We start from the raw sequence: 20,903 nt of genomic DNA on the forward strand, positions 1-20,903 counted from the left end.
AATTGGTCTCCACCACATCTGGAGGAAGCCAATTCAACAAATAGGACATCTGGCCTCCACAACTCAGAAGAGATTCCCTAGGTGTCCAGAACTGCTATAGGGATGTCATGCAAGTGTGCTATGTGACATTTTTTCTTCAAAACTCCTTTCAGTTGAGCTATTTGGCCTCTGGCTCTAATACAGCCTAGCGTTTTCTTTTCTTCTGTGCAGGACCCTCAGGCTTAGAGGTCCACATGTCTGCGCATGCTCTCTGAACTAGCGTTCCTTGGAGGTGGGCGCCATGTTTCTTTTTCACTTCTTTCTTCCACCAATGCTTCTTTAATGTCTCAACTTCTTGGTCAAAACTGTGTTCAGTCTAAGGAAATGACAAAAAAAGCAATATGTAACATCGGTGAAGAGTCCTGCGAGGGTCCATTTTTTGGAACCCGTACCCGACCCGTACCTGCAACCTACAATCCGCAACCCAGACCCGCAACCCGCATTCTTGGACCCGCTATCCGACCCGCAAGTACCTTATCCGCAACCCGGACCAGTGACTCGCTAACCATCAAAAATCAGGAAGTGCTGTCATTGTAAACCAGAATGACATCATCGGAAGTAGGCGTGATCAGAAAAAATTAGTAAAAAACGCTATTGAGAAGACTGCAGTCCAACCCGCGACCCGCAAACCTGCCGACCCACATCTACCTGTATACCCGCACCCAGAACTTCCAACCGCAACCCGCAGGGTACCGCAGGTTTTTGTGGGTAACCGGAGGATACCCGACCCGCTGCAGGACTCTAGAAGATACATCTCCTTTACATCTAAATATATCTATATGTTAAATTCAAATACCATGTTGTAATACATGACTTACTGTTGTTTTTGTGTCAAGCTTTCTATTAATGACCTCCATTTTCTTTAGGAAATGTTTCCCATGCGCTTCTTCTGGTTTTCTCTGGTTTCTGGCACATAGGACGGCATGGATCCTCTCATGAAGGGGAAAAATAAATACAATTACTTAAATACTTAGTATAGCTGAGTGGGTAATCTTATAGTACAGTTTATATCGAAATATCATTCTCATAACTTATACATTTAAAAACCAAGGACTTACTTCCACCGTATACCTTCTAGGCTGCAATTCAAGGATTGGTTGGCACAGTTCTGTTTTGAATCCTTTGTAATCCCTGTCCTCGTCCATAGAATGAATGCATTGTCCAGCATTTCATTCTAATCTTTGAATACCCTTTGATAAACTGATTCGTTTTATTTTCTTTTTAGAATCACTATAGAATCTTAGTTTGTGAAGCTGAATCCAAGCACTTTATCCACTAGATGGTGCAGTCTGAGCAGTTAATTATAATAACACAATTCAGAACTCTTTTCTCAATGATATATTTCAATGATGCACGTTTAGTTAGCCAGGAGATGGGTGCATATGACCCCTCTGTTTTGAGCTGTGACCCCTCTTCAAAATACTAGATGACCCATTAGCTGCTTGCGCTAATTTTATGGACCGCACAGACATTATTGAATGCACATTCATAGGTGTGGCCCTGGCATTTCATGTACACAGAGGCCCAAACAGACTCCCACAGGCCCAATAGATAGTAACTGTCAAGGCATCTTACAGCAGCCCCTCTGGCATATTCCAGAATACACAGATTGCTATTTTGGATCTGTACCCACCTGTGTATAAGCGCTCCCCAAAACATGCTGCACTGTTACTCGTGCCTTCAATTCTATTGTGAACTACCCAAAAAACTAAACAGCTATCTATTGGGCAGTTTGAAAGTCCTGTTGGGCAAGGACTGTATTGTTACACTGATGCTGTCCTGCTGATGAGTCGGCATAGGCCCACTTTAGGATCTGATCTTTGGCCTGAGGGTACCAAATCAAACATCCAATCATTTGGTGGATGGATCTATTTGTGACAACTTTACTCTCACCTGCATATTGTCATTAATCCCTGGCACCCCCCTCCCTCTTACTCTCATCTGCACCTGCATTCCTAGCATGCCTCCCTGGTACTCTCACCTGCACATTGCCATTAATCCCCAGCAACTCTTCCTGTTACTCTCACCCAGCAACCCTTACTTGTTTCTCTCACCTGCACATTACCATTGATCCTCAGCACCCCCCTCCCTGTTATTCTCACCTGCACATTTCCACTAATCCCCGGCACCCCCTCCCTGTTACTCTCACCTGCACATTTCCACTAATCCCTGGCACCCCTTTTCTGTTACTCTCACCTACACATTTCCACTAATCCCTGGCACCCCTTTTCTCTTACTCTCACCTACACATTGCCTCTAATCCCTGACACTCCCTTCCCTGTTACTCTCACCCGCATGTTGCCATTAATCCCTAGCACCCCCTTTCTGTTGCTCTCACCTGCACATTATCTCTAATTCCTTGCATGACTCCCTGGTACTCTCACCTGCACATTCCCATTGATGCTCAGCACCCCGTCCCTGTTACTCTCACCTTGCGCATTGCTAGGTATCAGATATTATTCTTGTGTTAGAGAGCACAAATTTAGAAGGGAAGGAAGGTCAAACAATTTCATTATGAAATACAAAATTCATTTTTTTTCCCTTTAAATTTCCTACAGATTTAATTGCTTGAGATCCATTAAATAATAAAAAAACTGTAGAATTGTGGAACGTGCGCCTATTTGATTGCATGTATTCCTTGTTACAACGCTACACACAGGGGAGGCACTTGCATGACTCGTCCTACTCAGCAGCCACGTCGGTGATGGGTAATTATATTCAGAGTATCAGCTCACGGTGCTCGCAAGACCATGTGACCAACTGCAAGAGCAGCCTCTCCAGTTCCCCCCTGCTCTTCTCTTGCATCCTCAGCTGTCATGGCGACTCCTAACAGTGTGGCTCCCACCAACTGCAGCTGGTGGCCCATTTCGGCTGTAGAGAATGATGCCGGCAATTCTAAAGAGCTTGAGGATCACCCAGAGTCTTTCAGCCCTAAATCCAAGGACACGCTTGTTTTGTATCACTGGACGCAGTCGTTTAGCTCTCAAAAGGTATTTGCTTTCATTCTATACAATGGGGGGGGGGGGTCTGCTAACACTGAGGATGCTGTCAATCTGGGGGGAGGCATTCAGACAATGGAAATTGTATGTGTGTTGTGTGTAAATCTTCTACTCTTGGTAATGGGACAATTGTGGGTGCAGAATAGGGATGGTGGCTATAAGTATTGTTGTTGCATTGTCCTGTTGCTGAGATTTTATTCTCATTGGAAATGTACAGCCTGCACAGCTTCACGACTACATAATACAAGGACACAATGCTCAGACTCCCCCAGCCAGAGCAAGGGCAGGTGGATTTCTGCTGCCAGAGGTTATTGTTTCTTCCACCCATTGTGTGCATATGGTTTATAGCTGGAATAAGGAGGTTCCGAGTGGAAGATAGTGTGTTTACTCTCTGCTTATCAGTAGGGGGTGTCCTGAAATTGTGCTTGGAACACACCTGATGAATTAGACCTGACACTCCATCTTTCTCTTATATCCCCCCCCCCAGTGAGTTTATTTATTTAATTTCACATATTTATTCATTATCATTCGTTTGGAAACCCTGGCCTTTTTTTTTAAAGGAGAAGGAAAGCTACAGAGGCATTTTATTGCTAATAGATTAGCTGTAATAGTGCAAGCTAGAATGCTATATTAATTCTGTAGAATGTAGAGTAAAAAGCTCTAGAAGCTCTCTGTTTGTTTAGGATAGCAGCTGCCATATTAGCTTGGTGTGACATCACTTTCTGTCTGAGTCTCTCCCTACTCACTCATAGCTCTGAGCTCAGATTACAGCAGAGAAGGGAGGAGGGGGAAGAGGAGCAAACTGAGCATGCTCACGCCCGGGGCAAGGAGGTTTAAGCTGAAAACAGGAAGTCTGATACAGAAGCCCATGAGTACACAATAGAAGGAAAGAAATGTGCTGTTTCTTTTGACAGAGGACTCAGAGCAGCATTACTTTGAGGGTTAACTGGTGTATTTATGATAAGGCTTACTTAGTTTTAACCTTTCCTTCCCCTTTAAAGGAGTTTTTCGTCATTCTCCCCCCCCCACACACACACACACCCCATTGCTAAATGAAGCAGCATTTTAATACAAGAGCAGCTTAACCAATAGGGGATCACTTATTCTGCTTCACTGTGCTCAGTTCTCTGGCTGGAAATGTCATAATTTATTAAAGTACGTCCGGTACAGGGAGATGGGGAACGTCATGGTGCAGAGATCTCTTAAAGACAACTCCATCCTCTCCAGCGGAGTCTTCACTACTGTACTGCTTCCTGATGCAGAAGCCTATAGAGCCATTATATAGAAGCCTATAGAGCCATTATCATAATGGATATTATTATTATTATTATGGGGATATGGTGTCCCTTAGGAGCATTTGGCTTTATTGAACCTTTATTCTCATCAAGAAGATATGCTGCTAGGGCAGTTATAGTCGGCTGCATCATCCTCTCTGATTCTATAGTTCAATTAGTGTTTTCCAGCTGTTTCATTGAAAACATTGGAAGTAATGGGTGGTTCTTCTTTAAATTAACTTTTAGTTTGTTATAGAATGGCTAATTCTAAGCAACTTTTCAATTGGCCTTCTTTTTCCAGCTTTCAAATCTAAAATGCTCTGTAAGGCTCATCTCTCTCTCTCTCTCTCTCTCTCTCTCTTGCTTTCTCTATCTCTCTCTCTCTCTCTATCGTCTCTCTCTCTCTCTCTCTCTCTCTCTTGCTTTCTCTATCTCTCTCTCTCTCTATCCGTCTGTCCATCTATCTATCTATCTATCTATCTATCTATCTATCTATCTATCTATCTATCTCTCTCTCTCTCTCTCTCTCTCTCTCTCTCTCTCTCTCTCTCTCTCTCTCTCTCTCTCTCTCTCTCTCTCTCTCTCTCTCTCTCTCTATCTATCTATCCATCATCTATATCTATCTATCATCTATCCATCATCTATCTATCTATATCTATAAATATTATGTACATTCTGCTCTATATCCATAGGGAATGCAGGTATAAAGATTCATTTAAAATTGTCTATAAACCATTAGACAGCATAATTCTGAGGCAGACAAGGCAGACAGACTTTATCCTGGCAGTGAACAGTTACTTTGTAAAAGGTTGAAAGCCTGATAAAGATGTTACGTTATTGCTCAGGATCGGCCTTTCCATTAGAACACTTCATTCAGAAAATACAATTTAATAAAAATTGCGCTAATGATCCATTTCTGTGCACAGAGAGACATTAACCTTAACTGATTGTGATACAGGGACCAGCAGCTGCCATGGATAGTTCAGGGCATATAATTGGGCAGAAAGTTTTGGCCAATAAATGTACAATAAAATTAATTTACAGTACAGAAAGGATTCACTCGTCACACCCTGACTCCTGCATGTACATTATCCCTTATAATACATGAGTGATACTCAGAGTTCCCTGTATAACTCAGCCTGCAGCCTTGTGCCTTTATATGGTCACAGAACAACCCCTCAGTGACTTCTAATATCCTTATCATTTACAGTAGGGGGTACATTATCCCTTATAATACATAAGTGATACTCAGAGTTCCCTGCAGTCTTGTGCCTTTATATGGTCACAGAACCCCTCAGTGACTTCTGATATCCTTATCATTTACAGTAGGGGGTACATTATCCCTTATAATACATGAGTGATACTCAGAGTTCCCTGTATAACTCAGCCTGCAGCCTTGTGCCTTTATATGGTCACAGAACCCCTCAGTGACTTCTAATATCCTTATCATTTACAGTAGGGGGTACATTATCCCTTATAATACATGAGTGATACTCAGAGTTCCCTGTATAACTCAGCCTGCAGCCTTGTGCCTTTATATGGTCACAGAACAACCCCTCAGTGACTTCTAATATCCTTATCATTTACAGTAGGGGGTACATTATCCCTTATATAAATGCTGTACTGTAATATGATACAGATAAGACAACAACAATATTATGTATAGAGTAGTATAACATCATCATATATTACTGTGGTGATTTTAGTCTTAAAAACACTAATTCAGTTCCTGTCTGTACAATGGCACCTCCACATATATTCAGTGTTTTTTTTATATATCTGTAATTAAAAATGCTAAACATTGAATGTTTGGAAAATGATACCAACAATGACAATATTGATCAATAATTAATGAGGCTTTTCAATTGAATTAGTCACTGGTCTCTTTTTCTCTCTCAAATGAGTAAAAATTGATCAGTCACACATGCCCTTGGGGACAGATTATTACCAACCCAAAAAAAAGCTTGGTTAATGAATCACACTCTCGTCTCCATAGCATTGCTCTCTTGGGGCAAACCAAGATTGATTTTTTTTTTTTAATTCAAGGGCAAGTAAAGCAAAATTAAATTAAAGAGGGGGTAAAACTGCCAAATGCTGCTGAAATACAACTCCCATCATGCTTCAACATAAAAACAGGGGGGTTAAAGAAGTCTAATGTGCACAGTATTCTCCCTATGTTAGATTCCTGCAACATGGCTTTCCATTGGTGGATTTTTTTGCATCTCTAATTAAATGTGTGCCACCTTAAATGTAGAGATGGGAGGGCAATGGGAGACTAGCAAGCCTGAAAGATACAGAAGAGATATTAAAAAAAAAAACCCACCAATGATAAAAGATGAAGACCAATTGCAATTTTACTTAGAATTCTGTTGTCTGCACCATACCATTTAATTTTAATGTGATCTACCCCTTTAAGTGTTGAGCAGATGAATACCATATTGAGTTCTGCTGCATTATTATTTCTGCCCTAGCATGAAGAACACAGAGTTATTTTGCTAAGTCACAGCTATTAGTGATGCCACTGCAGAAACCTGAAGTGCTTGTCCTGTACTGTTGAAGGGCATGACACAAGGGACATTAGGGCAGGCAGTCTCCTCTCCTGTAATGCATTACATTAACTTGCTAACTAATATATGCAAGAGGATCCTCCAATGAGAATCCGTCAATCTCTGTGCAGTCGCAGTTTCCTGTTCTAGAACCATTCAATATATTTTCATAGTAAGGAGCACCTGAAAAGCTCCCACCAGAAGTGTGATTAGAGTGTGACATCAGACAGCTGAAATTGGATAGAAATCTCCCTATGTTAGATACAGTGCTGTAATTCTGAGGTTTGCAGAGGGTGTGGCTAAATATCAATGGGGGAGTGCCCTGAAGTTATTGGGGGGGGTATGTCCAGTAGTAAAATTCCTACTACAGGTTTAGGATCCGTTATCCGGCAACCCAGTATACAGAAAGCTCTGAATTACCAAAAGACAGTCTCCCCATTTTATCCAAATAATCCAAATTTCTAAAATGGTTTCTCTTTTCTATGTAATAATAAAACAGTCACTTGTACTTGATCCCAACTAAGATATAATTAATCCTTATTGGAAGCAAAACCAGCCTATTGGGTTTATTAAATGTTTAAATGATTTTCTAGTAGACTTTAGGTATGAAGATCCAAATTATGGAAATATCCATTATCCTGAAACCCCCAGGTCCCAAGCATTCTAGATAACAGGTCCCATACCTGTACTGGTTTTCACCTGGCTTCGGTACGCACAACTCTCTAAGTTTGTAGTAACCCAATGGACCTTACTACTGCAAGATGGCCGGACTCCAACCAAGGACTTTACCACTGCAAGATGGTCAGACTCCAACCAAGGAACTTACCACTGCAAGGTAGTCGGACTCCAACCCAGGACCTTACCACTACAAGGTAGTCGGACTCCGACCCAGAACTTACCACTGTAAGATGGTCAGACTCCAACCCAGGACCTTACCACTGCAATGTGGTCAGACTCCAACCAAGGACTTACCACTGCAATGTGGTCAGACTCCAACCAAGGACCTTACCACTGCAAGGCAGCAACTTTAACTTCTGTTTTGTTTCATTCCAGATACGTTTGGTGATAGCTGAGAAGGGATTGCCGTGTGATGAGCGAGATGTCAGCTTGCCACTCACAGAGCACAAAGAACCTTGGTTCATGCGCCTCAACCTTGGAGAAGAAGTGCCTGTGGTCATCCATGGGGACAACATTATTAGTGACTATAACCAAATCATCGATTACATCGAAAACAATTTTGTGGGAGGTAAGGCCATTAAGTATTATACATTAAAACTGTATTAAGACTACAAAGACTTCTAAATAATCTAGAGCAGTGGTCCACAAAGTGCTGGCCTTGTCCCATCTGAGGAGGACCAAAGGAGAGGCTGGGGTTGGCTTAGCCTGGAGGACAGTTAGAGTAAGATTTGAGAAGAAAACTTATTAAGTTTCCTAGATGTTAACCCCTGTTTTGTATGAGGTATTCTTGGAAGCATGACTGCTGATAAAAAAAACTATTTCCTATATGTGTAACTTTGCATTAAGCTTTAAGTGCTTCTGGCCAAATATTGGCTCATAAAGGGTATCTTAGGCAACATAAAGCCTTCTGAAAACATAAGGTAGTTACTTGCCTCGTGCCATCGACATAACACTGCCTTTATACCACAAACACCTTCTGTTTTTAGAAGGGCTTTATGTTGTATATTTTGCATGTGAAGGGCTTTTTGGCTCCTCTCAGCCCATCTCAGGGCAGCTTGAAAACAAATAGTTAAAAATATACATCCACATCCACTAGATTGAAAATAAATAATGTTTAAAAAACACACATCTAGAGGATTGAAGTTTGACTTTTCTGAGTTTGATTAGAAATCTGAAATACGTGATTTCCAGCAAGCAGATCCCAGTAACTTTTATAAATCAAAATAAATAAAATCTTTAAAAGTACATAATTAGTTTTATTTTAATGGCCATATACATTTAATGCAGTAGTTGTCTTTTTCAGTTCACGATCCACCTTGTAGTTCCAGCCTTTTGCCAGGGTCCCCTTAGCTCATAACAAGGTTACAGATATATAGAAACATTGGGGTAAAAGTCGCCCTGCTATAGTTCCAGGGGTACCCAGGGCACAAATAATCACTCACCCCAAATCTCCCCCTAACTGGCCTTCAGACTGGGCCCCCTTAGCTCATAACAAGGTTATAGATATATAGAAACATTGGGGTAACAGTCACCCTGCTTTAGTTCCAGGGGTACCCAGGGTACAAATAAGCACTCACCCAAAATCTCCCCCTAACTGGCCTTCAGACTGGGCCCACTTAGCTCATAACAAGGTTATAGATATATAGAAACATTGGGGTAACAGTCACCCTGCTATAGTTGCAGGGGTACCCAGGGTACAAATAAGCACTTACCCTAAATCTCCCCCTAACTGACCTTCAGACTGGGCCCCCTTAGCTCATAACAAGGTTATAGATATATAGAAACATTGGGGTAACAGTCACCCTGCTATAGTTCCAGGGGTACTCAGGGTACAAATAAGCACTCACCCCAAATCTCCCCCTAACTGACCTTCAGGCTGGGCCCCCTTAGCTTATAACAAGGTTACTGATATAATAAAATAGTGTAAAAGTCTACCTGGTCTTTAAACAGAACTATATTAGAATATTTAGTAAGGTTATCTTTACTAACCCTAGTGGGCCTCAGACACACAGTGTGACGCTGGGTATTGTGATAAATTTAAACTGACCAACTATGCTAGTGACCTCCCTGGACTCAGGGTCCTTGGGTCATGCAAAGTTTATACTTTCCTGAGGAGCAGCCAAGCTAGGAAAGCAGTAATGGTACCATTCTATGGTTATTCTAGTCTCATTCAGAGGTCATTTTCAGCAATAAAAATACAAAACAAAACAATGTCCCATTTCTGCAAAAAAAAAGCTTCAGCACAGAACAATGTATGTGCTTGGCTCAGCTGTTGGGCTAATGCAGTGTTATTGTTCAGAAAGAACCACCGTTTATGCGCTGTAAAGCAAGAGAACATTGGCTTGCTCTAATTATATGCTGTCATGCTAAATAGTACCCAGTCTGATTTATAATGGTTACCTTTTGGGGAGATATTTATGGACCAGCAAATGAGTTCTAAATTTGTCTGTAGGCAAAAGGTTTAGTACAGAGTCCTGTGGAGTTGCATAAAAACTCTCAGTAATTGTGCTAACATTATTAGACTTTTCGCACTTTTATTTATCTTCCGAGAATGTCATTGTATGATGTTGTTGCACCTGTGTTGGCAACGAAGGTTGAGGCATAAATAACCAATTCCAATTATTAGAAGGGTTGTCTGTGTAGGTCAATGTCAGTCATTGTGTTATCTGATATATTGAGATTACTGCCAACTTTAGAAGGGGGTATATAATAGTTCAGCAATGATTATATAAAACCAAGGAGAAAGTTTAAACAAAATTCTAGGAATGCACCGAATCCAGGATTCGGTTCGGGATTCAGCCTTTTTCAGCAGGATTCGGATTCGGCCGAATCCTTCTGCCTGGCCGCACTGAATCCGAATCCTAATTTGCATATGCACATTAGGGGCGGGGAGGAAATTCAGATGACTTTTTGTCACAAAATAAGAAGTAAAAAATATTTTCCCCTTCCCACCCCTAATTTGCATATGCAAATTAGGATTCGGATTCAGTTCGGTATTTGGCTGAATCTTTCACAAAGGATTCGGGGGTTCGGCCGAATCCAAAATAGTGGATTCGGTGCATCCTTACAAAATTCCCACTGGGGGTTGGACGGGGCCGGCGGGACACAGGAAAAAAATCTGGTGGGCCCTTGCTGGCCCCGAGCCACCTCTCCGGCCCCAGTCACGGCAAAAAGTACCCCCATGTGCACGGAGGGCAGGCTGAAGCGGGGGTTGTGGTCCAGAGGGAGCTTTGTGGAAGAGGCAAGGGGCCCCTGAGATAGTAGTCCCAGTGGCACCGGTCTTTGGGGGTGATTTGCGGCACTTATGTATGTATGCATGGTATTGCTTTAAAACTTTTTTTATTTTTTTTGTACTCCTACTGTAAGCATTTTGGGTGGTGCTAGGGGTGATCCTGCCCTGATGCTGTCCCCCGCTTCATGCTCAAAACATTAGCATCGTAGCCGGTCAAAGGGGGGCTGCATAGCTAATACAATGAGTGCACTGCTCTGCGCTGAGTTTCAGCCAAAAAATCTGAGCAAATTGGCAGCTATTTAATTTGGGTTGCAAAAAGAGAAAAGTCCATAAAGTGCAATCCATCCAATATTCACATATATACAGACCTATCTATACACTCACACGTGTATGTAACAACATAAACCAACACAATATACCTTACCAATAGCACTTATGTTATCTGGATTCATTTGGATTAATATGGATTAATTGGATATAATGTTTGTTCAAGAAATCACCCAAGTTCCTCTTAAAGGCATTAATAAAATTTGCCATAACAACATCACCTCACCGTGAAAAAAACTTCTACGTTGCTTTTAATGAAAGTTCAAATACTCGCATTTAAAGGTGTGGCCTCTGGTTCTTGTTTCTTCTGTATTTTCTAATGTATTTGTAAAGTGGAAGCCCCTTTTCTCTAAGGAAAACAACCCTAACCATGATGGTCTTTCCTTTATGGTTTAATTCCATTCCGTTTATCAGTCTAGTTATAAATCTCAGCACTCTCTCCAGCTCATTAATATCGTACTTAACGACTGGGACCCAAAACTGCATTGCATACTCAAGGTGAGGCAAAATTAAATTTTCATCCCTGGCGTTAATGCTTTTTTTTAAGCAATATAGTACTTTATTTGCTTTAATAGCCACTGAATGATACTTCCTAGAATTGCACAGCTTGTTATCCACAAAAATCTCCAAATCCTTCTCAATGAAGGGGATACACAAAGGGCCATGGCCAGACCCTGCAGAGCAATATTGCTATCAAAGGTTATATTTCTTTGAGGAATAAGAAACCCTACTATTAAATCTCCACTTTGCCCTGTCAGTTTCATTAAAGTAGGCAGCTGAAATGCATTTACAGATGTAAGAAACTCCTCCAGTGCAATGCCAACCATCTTGCTGCTGTCTAGGACATAACTGAGCAATTCTGGCTTGCTATTAACATGTAACCAAACAACAGAAGGGCTGGTGTAGTTCTGTTTAGGTCTTTATTCCTGGTGAAAATGATATGTAATTCCATGATAAAGAACAATCAGACAAGTGTATACAGGTAGGTAGATCCCCTTGGAATAAGTGGGCCAATGTACCTGCAAAAGGTCTGTAGTCAATATTTTGGGGTTTCAACTGCTGGAATGTTGGAAGATTGATATAAATTTACAACTTGTAAATATAATACAGGTTGCTAGGGTTACTGGGAAGCAGGCCCGGACTGAGAATTAAAAAAGGCCCTGGCATTTCAGGTACATAGAGGCCCAATCAGCCCACAAAGAGGCCCAAACAGACCCTACCAGCCCACTAAATACTGACTTTCTATGGCACCTTATAGCAGCCCCTCTGGCATTTGCCAGAACCCACAGATTGCCAGTCCGGGCCTGCTGGGAAGATTTGGGGCTGCTCGAAGCTGCTCAAGCAAAACAGAAGAGTAGACCTCCTTCTCACAGCTGGGAACAAAACAGCTCTAATTTTATACAGTACATCTGTAGGTTGCATGGCAATAAGCTTCTTTTACTGGCAAACTCACGTTCATTATGTCTGGCACTGAGAATAAAACGCCTTCTACAAAGGGTTTTTTTAAGCTCTTGCTCAGAATTCCAGAAATCCACATAAAACAACACTGTTTGCATCATATAACCAAGAGCACCCCCTCCGGGATGAACCAAATTTGGGGGACAGTAAAACTGAAGCGTAGGAGAGGTATGGAACTGATTGTAGGAATGGTATAGTTAAGGGATCTTTTATATGGACTGTTTAGTAGCGGGCAATAAGAGATTGCAGTGGCGTATTTTTGGATAACGGATGCCCAGATAAAAGGCACCATACCAAGACCAGGGCCCATGTAGCAGTCAAATTGTCTTATCCTTTGGCTTCACTTTCATCGTGGACAGGTTGACTGATTTAGCTTAACTATGGTATACAATCTTTGTGCAACGTCTACTCAGCCTTGGTGCATATTTCCCATACAATAGTCACATCTGTGCATATTGGCTTAAACAAGTCCCCATGTATGTGATATTATAGGCACCTCAAGGTCTCTGAGAGGTTCATGTTGACCCCCAGTCTGCTTCTATGGCTGGTGGATTGAATAGGTCATCTATAGTGACATCTTAATTGGGGTGGGGTAAATAAATAGTGGGCTGAACGTCTAACACGTCTGGTTAATGCCCTGAACCACACACAGACAGACCATATTTCTGCTTGTTCAGAGCTGCAATAAAATAAACTCTAAAACATATAGACAAATACAAGAGTCCTCTGCACTCAACCCATTATCAATATAGTTAAGACAGAGACATTTTGTGCATACAGCTACTAAAAAATGCCTTACCCTTTAAACAAAACAGGGATTGTTTGTCCATATATTGCAATATATTTAAGCTGGCCAACTACGTCAAAGTCATCCCATATCTGGCCAGTCCTACACTCAGGGTCGGAGCTACAACATGGAGCTGGCCACTGCTCCTGTATAAATTATAAGGTGCAATGAGGCTGTGACCACAAAATACATATAGACAAATACAAGAGTCCTCTGCACTCAACCCATTATCAATATATTTAAGACTTTGAGACATTTTGCAGGTAAAACTTAGTCCATGTGAAAAATGTATAATGAAGCAATAGAATTCTTAATGAATCAGATGAAAGTTGAGTGTAGGACTGGCCATATATGGGATGACTTTGATGTAGTTGGCAGCTTAAATATATTGCAATATATGGACAAACAATCCTTGTTTTGTTTAAAGGGTAAGGCATTTTTAGTAGTTGTATGCACTGTACAGGAGAAGGTAAAAGATCTATAACGTTCCTGTCCCAAGGCCAAGCTGTTCAATCAATAGCCTTGCCAGGGGTTGGCTGATTTTGTGGCCAATGTCTCCTGCATTTTAATTAGTGGCTTGGATCACCAGGCGGTGTTTATGCGGCAGAATGATAATGATACATTTCCCTAGTGGCAGTGCATTGATTAACCTAAAGAACAGACTAAGCCACATGGACCTGTCACTACATGCTTGCAGTCTGTCCTGGGTTGAGCAGAACCAGAAAAAAAACTGGGACACACATAACTTCCTATGTCTGTATTTGTGTCTGTGTTTTCCCGTGGCAGTTGTTGTACTGCCATCAAGGCAGCCAATTTCTGGTACACAGTAAAATTGTTTTATAGGAACCATTCCAGTCCCAGTCCATTAGGAGTGTGATTGTGTGCCAGATATTTTTCTTTTCAGCCCAATTACCTTTTTTTATATATTCATCTATAATATATCCTGTTATCAATGGTGCTTAGAGATGTCAAACAGCCCACTAAAATAATGTAATAATTTAAAGGCGGCACAACTCTTTCCTAAAACTTCCATTTTCAGAAACAAGAACTTTCCCGGTGAGACTCATCACTACAAGAGCTTCAACCATCTCAATGCTGGTTTAATACAGTTTGATCCCATTATGCAAGTACCAAGTCCCATCTAGGTATCCATGACTAGAAGAAATGTTAAATGCCCCCAGTGATGATCACATGAAAAAAGCCTGGTGGGTTTTATTACATTTATTGAGCCATGCTTGACCAGGAGAGCTGGGAAAAAGCTTTACTAAACAGTACCAATGTCACTGGGCTACAGCTCCCATCATTCTTTAAACCTGGATACTGTTGCGAAGAATTCCAAGGATTTGGTCCAATCACATTTGGATGGAGCAACAATGCAATACAGGGTCTATGTCTCTTTTAAAATATGTTGATATTAGAAGTCTTCTTGAGGTTCCATGACAGCAAGACATTCTTCTCAGACACTTAACATTCCCTGATATTTTATAACAGTCCCAATGTCAATTTTCTTGGAAACTAACATGAAGATGGACTTATAAGATGCAGTTTGTACTAACACATTTTTTCGGTTCTAATTCCAGAACTTATCCCTAACTTGATACCGGAAACTGGGACAATTCTCCACGCTAGAGTCCTCCAATACAGAGAAATCTTGGAGAAGCTCCCAATGGATGCCTACACACACGGATGCATCCTTCACCCGGAACTCACTACGGATTCCATGATCCCAAAGTACGCCACTGCTGAAATCCGCCGTAAGTGGCCATGTTAACTGGCTGCCTTTATCTAAGTCAGCAAGTGAGAAGGACGGCCTTTTAAAGTCATGTTGCCAGGTATCCATAACACAGCAGGCCCTCAACAATTCTTTTAGAAACATATGAACCAAGATACATATTTAATATTTAAGCACCTTACAAAAGTTACTCTAGTAGAGCACAGCAAAAAGACAGGGCATGTCTGGAATCCAAAGGGCAAAAAAAGTTCAAGTGAAAGTCTTTATTGATCATATTTAAAAGTATAAATGCATCTCCATAGGCCCTACTCATGGGCTAACTCTGGTAGAGCAAACATTAAACAGCATAATACTAAAACTCAGAAATATTTGTTTTAGACACTGGCCAGTTATCTTTATATGTCCATTCATAGGACATACGATACCATACAAAGAAGGACCACTTCTTGGGCAAGGTCACGTAAGAGGACATCTATGCCTAATTTGGTCCTAAAGCCCCCAGGCCAACAGTCAGATCCCCTTGAAGGAATATGTAGGATATATGTTGGCTACAGATCACGTCACAATCTGATGGCATCAGGTTTGTCTGCCAAGCCAAGTTAGTTTTCACACATACAATGAATTAGGTCAATAATGACCAAGTTGTCAGCCAATATCTACAGTAACTGTGTATGAGGTACACCATATTACTTCCCCAAGACTTAAAAATAAATCTGTGAGTTAATAAGGACAAGTACTCTTTTATGTCTATCCACTATTTCATCCTTGCCATATGCTTCTGTATGAATTGCCTAACGGAGAAGTACGGGCCAAGGAGGAAGTTAAATTTCAAGTTTGCGGTATCCAAAAGGGGTCAGGCGTAAGTGTAGTCAAGTTCAGGCAAATGTTCAATAAGGCAGGCAACAAGAATCAAATTCAGGGTCAAGCCAAGGGTCAGGAAGCCAGGAAACAGGAATTCAGGAAAACCAGGAACACGATTCAGCAATTCCTATATTCGGGCATTGAACCCGTGACCTGGAAGTCCTTTTATTTTCAAAGTTCACGCCGGCCATCATGCCACAGAGCTTCTACACAATTAACGTGATTATCAAAAAGGTCCCACAAACCTTCTACCATCATTGTACAAAGGAAGTAGGTCAGCAGTTCTAGAATAAGTTGTGGACATTTCCAACATGGATTCTGTAAATTTTACATGTTTTTCTTGATCACCTTGTAGGACATTTGGTCAATGCCAGCACAGAACTGACAAAACTTGATCACGAGGAGCCTCAGCTCACAGAGCCATATCTTTCCAAACAGAAGAAACTCATGGTAAAAAAGTTTTATTAGATGAAAAAGTATGATGTAGCACCTAGAACGTAGGTTCTATTCTATGTTAATGAAAAGTCATCATTGTAAATGGAATATAAACCCTTTGTTGGTAGCAATACCTGAATCCAGCTGATTTCTGGGCAGGGCATGTTTACAGTGAGACCCTCTTTCTCCTCTGTGCCCTCATAAAGGTTATAGGTAGCTGAACTGCAACCCGTGTACATAAAGAATCAATGAACGAGTTGCATTAGTAAGTCTATTTAACGGAAGCCTTTGAGAACCTCCCTCAACTTGAGAAGAGTTTTCTTGGGTTTGAAGAGTGAAAAAGGTTACATAATATTTTTCACTTGACAATAATAATAATAAGGTTTCTTATATATAGTAATAATATAAAATAATAACAATAAGGATTCTTGTATATTATGATAACTCTGCCCTCAAGTTTCTATTTGGATGAATATGAAGACAATAACGTAGATGAGAAGGTTCGAAGGATAAGGTAGCAAATAACTCGATTTTCTTTTAGGCTAAGATCCTGGAACATGACAATGTGAACTACTTGACGAAGATTCTAATACAGCTATCGATGGTTCTAGATCAAATTGAAGCTGAGCTGGAAAAAAGAAAACTTGAATATGAAGGTAGGCTACAAATATACTGTATTTACAGGAGGCTCTTAAAGGGGACATTAAACTTGCCTCAAGCACCCACTAGCTCTTCAAAGAAGGCATTACAAATGTAGATTGCAAAGCAAAAAAAAAGGGGCATTAGGATTCGTGAATTTTTAACATTAATGGAAACAATATATTAAATGGCTAATTAATAACATTGTTAAAAGTTATTTTCACAAGTTCCCCGGTTAGCGGAAAATAGATGTTGCATCAGAGAAAATATATGCATTATATTACAGGTATGGGAGCTGTTATCCAGAATGCTAGGGACTTGGGGCTTTCTGGATAACGGATCTTTCAGTATTTTGGATCGTCAAACCTTAAGTCTACTAGAAAATCATGTAAACATTAAATAAACCCAATAGGCTGGTTCTGATTCCAATAAGGATTAGTTATATCTTAGTTGGGGTCCAGTATAAGCTACTGTTTTATTTTACAGAGAAAAAAAACATTTTTAAAAAATTTGGATTACTTGGATAAAATGGAGTCTATGGGAGATGGCCTTTCCATAATTTAGAGCTTTCTGGATAATGGTTTCCGGATAATGGATCCCGAAAAAAGTAATTCACTCTTACTTTATCAGTCAAGAGGTACAGCATCCCCAGTGAAAATTCATACAGGTATGGCATCTGTTATCCGGAAACCCGTTATCCAGAAAGCTCTGAATTACAGGATGTCCATCTCTCATATAAATTGCTCAAAAGATGAAAAGGCGGCACTCCGGTAAGATAAAAAGGTGGTTTTATTCCAACAGGTCACTGACCAACATCACCTGACGCGTTTCGGGAGTAACTCCCTTAATCATAGGCTCTCATATACTCTATTATAACTAACTAAATTTTTTGAAAATGATAAAACAGTAGCTTGTACTTGATCCCAACTAAGATATAATTAATCCTTATTGGAAGCAAAACCAGCCTATTGGGTTTATTTCATGTTTATATGATTTCTAATAGGCTTAAGGTATGAAGATCCAAATTATGGGAAGATTCGTTATCTGGTATACTCCAGGTCCTGAACATTCTGGATAACAGATCCCATACCTGTATTTCAGAAGGTGTCCTTTTTTGGTAAGCCCTTTCCTGGTGGTCGGCGACCATGCTCATGCTCACTGTTGTCTCGGTATTGAATCATCATTAGTTTCTATTGGTTATTAATTAGCATTTGCATTTTTCTAGCAATTTCTAATCATTATTTTATTTTACTAGGTCAAAAATGTGAACTTTGGCTTTGTGGCCATGTCTTTACCTTAGCTGATATTCTGCTGGGAGCTTTACTACATCGGCTCAAGTTCCTAGGACTTTCCAAAAAATACTGGGAAGACGGAAGCCGACCAAACCTCCAGTCCTTCTTTGACAGAATACAGAAGCGATATGCATTCCGCAAAGTACTGGGAGACATCCACACTACCCTGCTATCAGCCGTCTTGCCCAACGCCTTCCGGCTGGTGAAGCGGAAACCGCCATCTTTCTTTGGGGCATCTTTCCTTATGGGGTCATTGGGAGGAATGGGATATTTTGCTTATTGGTACTTAAAGAAAAAATACATGTAACGACTTATAATTGGTGTTAGTTTGACGTCTCTGTGCTTTATGTGGTATTATCGAGCCTAGTAACAGTATAAGAAATCTCAAAAAAAAAAGAAAAAAAGTTGCCATGATTCCAATGATCCTTACTGCTAATGTTAACATTCCATAGTAGGAAACCAATAGAATAACAGTGTAGAGAAAATAAAAAAGACAAGGTACAACTGTTCCGTAAGTGAAAATTATTGCTGATAGATTGTTGCCATAATAATCGGTCTCACTGAGATGAAAAAAAGTAGAATTCCGAGAGTTCCGCCGAATTTATTGATGCTTTGAATCTCAATAACTAAAAGGGGTTTATTTATCAAAATCTGATTTATTCTGATTTTTTAAGTAAAAAAAAGTCAGACCAAACTACAATCCACAATCTGATCTTATTTATCATTGAAAAAACTCGATAAAATTGGTTTGGAAAAAAAACTCGAAACATTGGTTTCTTTGTGAAAAAAACCCGAAATTTTTCGGTTTTTATGCCTTAAAAGCTCGAATTTTTAGTGAAATTGCTCGAAACCCCTGCATTTTATAGATTTTTGTCAGAAACTCAGCGCAGACAATGATATCTTCAAATTTGGAACGGGACCTTTGCTATTGACTTCTACAGGACCCCGACAGCTTGGAGATGGAGTATTTTCAGATTCTGACTTTTCCCATCCTCGGCGTATAATAAATCTCAAAGAATTGTTTTTTTCCCACTAAAAATTTGGTAAAAATTTTGGTATAGTAAAAAAAACTAAATTTTTAAAATTTTTGCCATTCGGACTTTAATAAATAACCCCCAAAGTGTTTACTCTACTCTTACCCGGTCCATTAAAGAATGACCAAATACAAGCCATCGCTGTCTCAAACACGGTTTTTATTTCCGCTATATATTTTTTTAAAGGTATAAAGAGCACAGAAAAAATAAATAACCATTGACTCCTTTAAATATCTTAGCGATAATGGGATATTTTATTTCTGGGGATTGGGATATTTTTGTCAATTATTGCATTGATATATGTGATTTTTTAATTTCTCTTTATTTTTCATTAAATCAGATATTTTTTAATTGAGCTGTTTTTAGAATGTATGTATTTGTGTTGATACCTCCCCCCTTCCTCCTTTTGATGCCTTTGAAACAGTTAAATGATTGTGACCATTTGTCTGATTTCCTGTAACTTCTATGCGACACACAGAATTTGTTACACAAAGATTTTGGGGACTGATTACCCCCCTTTTTTTTGTTGATGAGTTTTTTTGTTCGGTGATTCGTCTGCACATGCTCATAATTTCACAGGGTTCAACACTTTCTTGTGCCTTTTTGTATATCAGGAAAAAAAAATGATGAAGCTCTGAGCCAAGAAAGTATTACAGATCTTCAATAAAACTTTGGTGAGAAACCGTTATGCATAGGTATTTCATCTTATTCTAACGCTAACGTTTAGTTCAGGGTCAGCCAACTGGAGACCCAGATGTGATTACCAAAAACGTTCATTTATCTGGCCTCCTGTGGGGTGTTTGACAGGGCTGAAATTGTGGTAGAAACAATTTATCATTTGAGAACCAAATATTGTATAAATTAGGGAACAACCTTTGGTGGGGCTTTCACTTTAAAAGGAGAAGAATTGACAACCATAGGCCTCCCATCTTGAATGGTGACACCAGAGATTCTTCAAACTGCAGATCACCATCTTCATCATCATCATCTATGGAGGCCCTTGCTCAAAGAGCTTACTATTGCTTATCCTGGCTCAGAAATGTATGGTTGGCAGATGCAATCTCACATCCTCTTAGGTCCTCATCACTGAAATGGCGTGTGGCCCCTTGAAGCTAGGTCAGGATCAAGTGTGCATGTTCTTCTGGCAAAGAGCACAGTGAAGAGGACCTGAAGCTGCATGAGAAGGTGACCTACTCTGTCATTTTCATCCAGGGAAAGCAATAGTTGCTGTTTGGTGAGTCCCAAGGGTGCAGTGGAACCTTTCATTTCCCTTTAAAGAAATTCATACTCAAGACTGGCAATCAATATGGTCTATGGCAGACCATGAACCAAACTCATGGTTGGAAACTAGTTTTGGCTTTAAAAATCTTGAGACTGAAAGGATTATTGTGAGAGATTACAAACAATGTAAAATCTTTAGAAGTGGCGGCACAGCTATTATTGTAGCTGCCAAACAAGTGGCCCTACAGCACCTAAAGCTCCAACTCAAGGGCACCCACAAACTCAAAGAAAAACACAAACTGAAAATGCATATCAGGCAGGGTAGGGTTGCCAAAAGCCAGCTTTAATA

At 40.3% G+C, this 20,903-nt stretch overlaps 1 protein-coding gene across 1 annotated transcript; it reads left to right on the forward strand.

Annotated features, from left to right (window-relative positions):
• The first annotated feature begins 2,693 nt into the window (after window positions 1–2,693).
• gdap1l1.S (ganglioside induced differentiation associated protein 1-like 1 S homeolog) lies at window positions 2,694–18,683 on the forward strand. Its single transcript, XM_018238129.2, has 6 exons — window positions 2,694–3,029; window positions 7,912–8,104; window positions 14,921–15,094; window positions 16,289–16,383; window positions 16,910–17,024; window positions 18,263–18,683. The coding sequence occupies exons 1-6, from the start codon at window positions 2,856–2,858 to the stop codon at window positions 18,604–18,606; spliced, it is 1,095 nt and encodes a 364-aa protein (XP_018093618.1). The 5' UTR covers window positions 2,694–2,855; the 3' UTR covers window positions 18,607–18,683.
• The last annotated feature ends 2,220 nt before the right edge of the window (window positions 18,684–20,903 follow it).

Source organism: Xenopus laevis, chromosome 9_10S, assembly GCF_017654675.1.
Source record: "Xenopus laevis strain J_2021 chromosome 9_10S, Xenopus_laevis_v10.1, whole genome shotgun sequence".
NCBI classification, from domain to species: Eukaryota; Metazoa; Chordata; class Amphibia; order Anura; family Pipidae; genus Xenopus; species Xenopus laevis.

What these genes read in the sequence shown, in the direction of transcription:
- gdap1l1.S (XM_018238129.2), top strand. Translation starts at nt 2,856, where the DNA reads ATGGCGACTCCTAACAGTGTGGCTCCCACCAACTGCAGCTGGTGGCCC. An exon ending in CGCCACTGCTGAAATCCGCC is followed by an intron (nt 15,095 to 16,288) that starts GTAAGTGGCCAT and finishes ATCACCTTGTAG; the next exon opens with GACATTTGGTCAATGCCAGC. An exon ending in AAGAAAACTTGAATATGAAG is followed by an intron (nt 17,025 to 18,262) that starts GTAGGCTACAAA and finishes TTATTTTACTAG; the next exon opens with GTCAAAAATGTGAACTTTGG.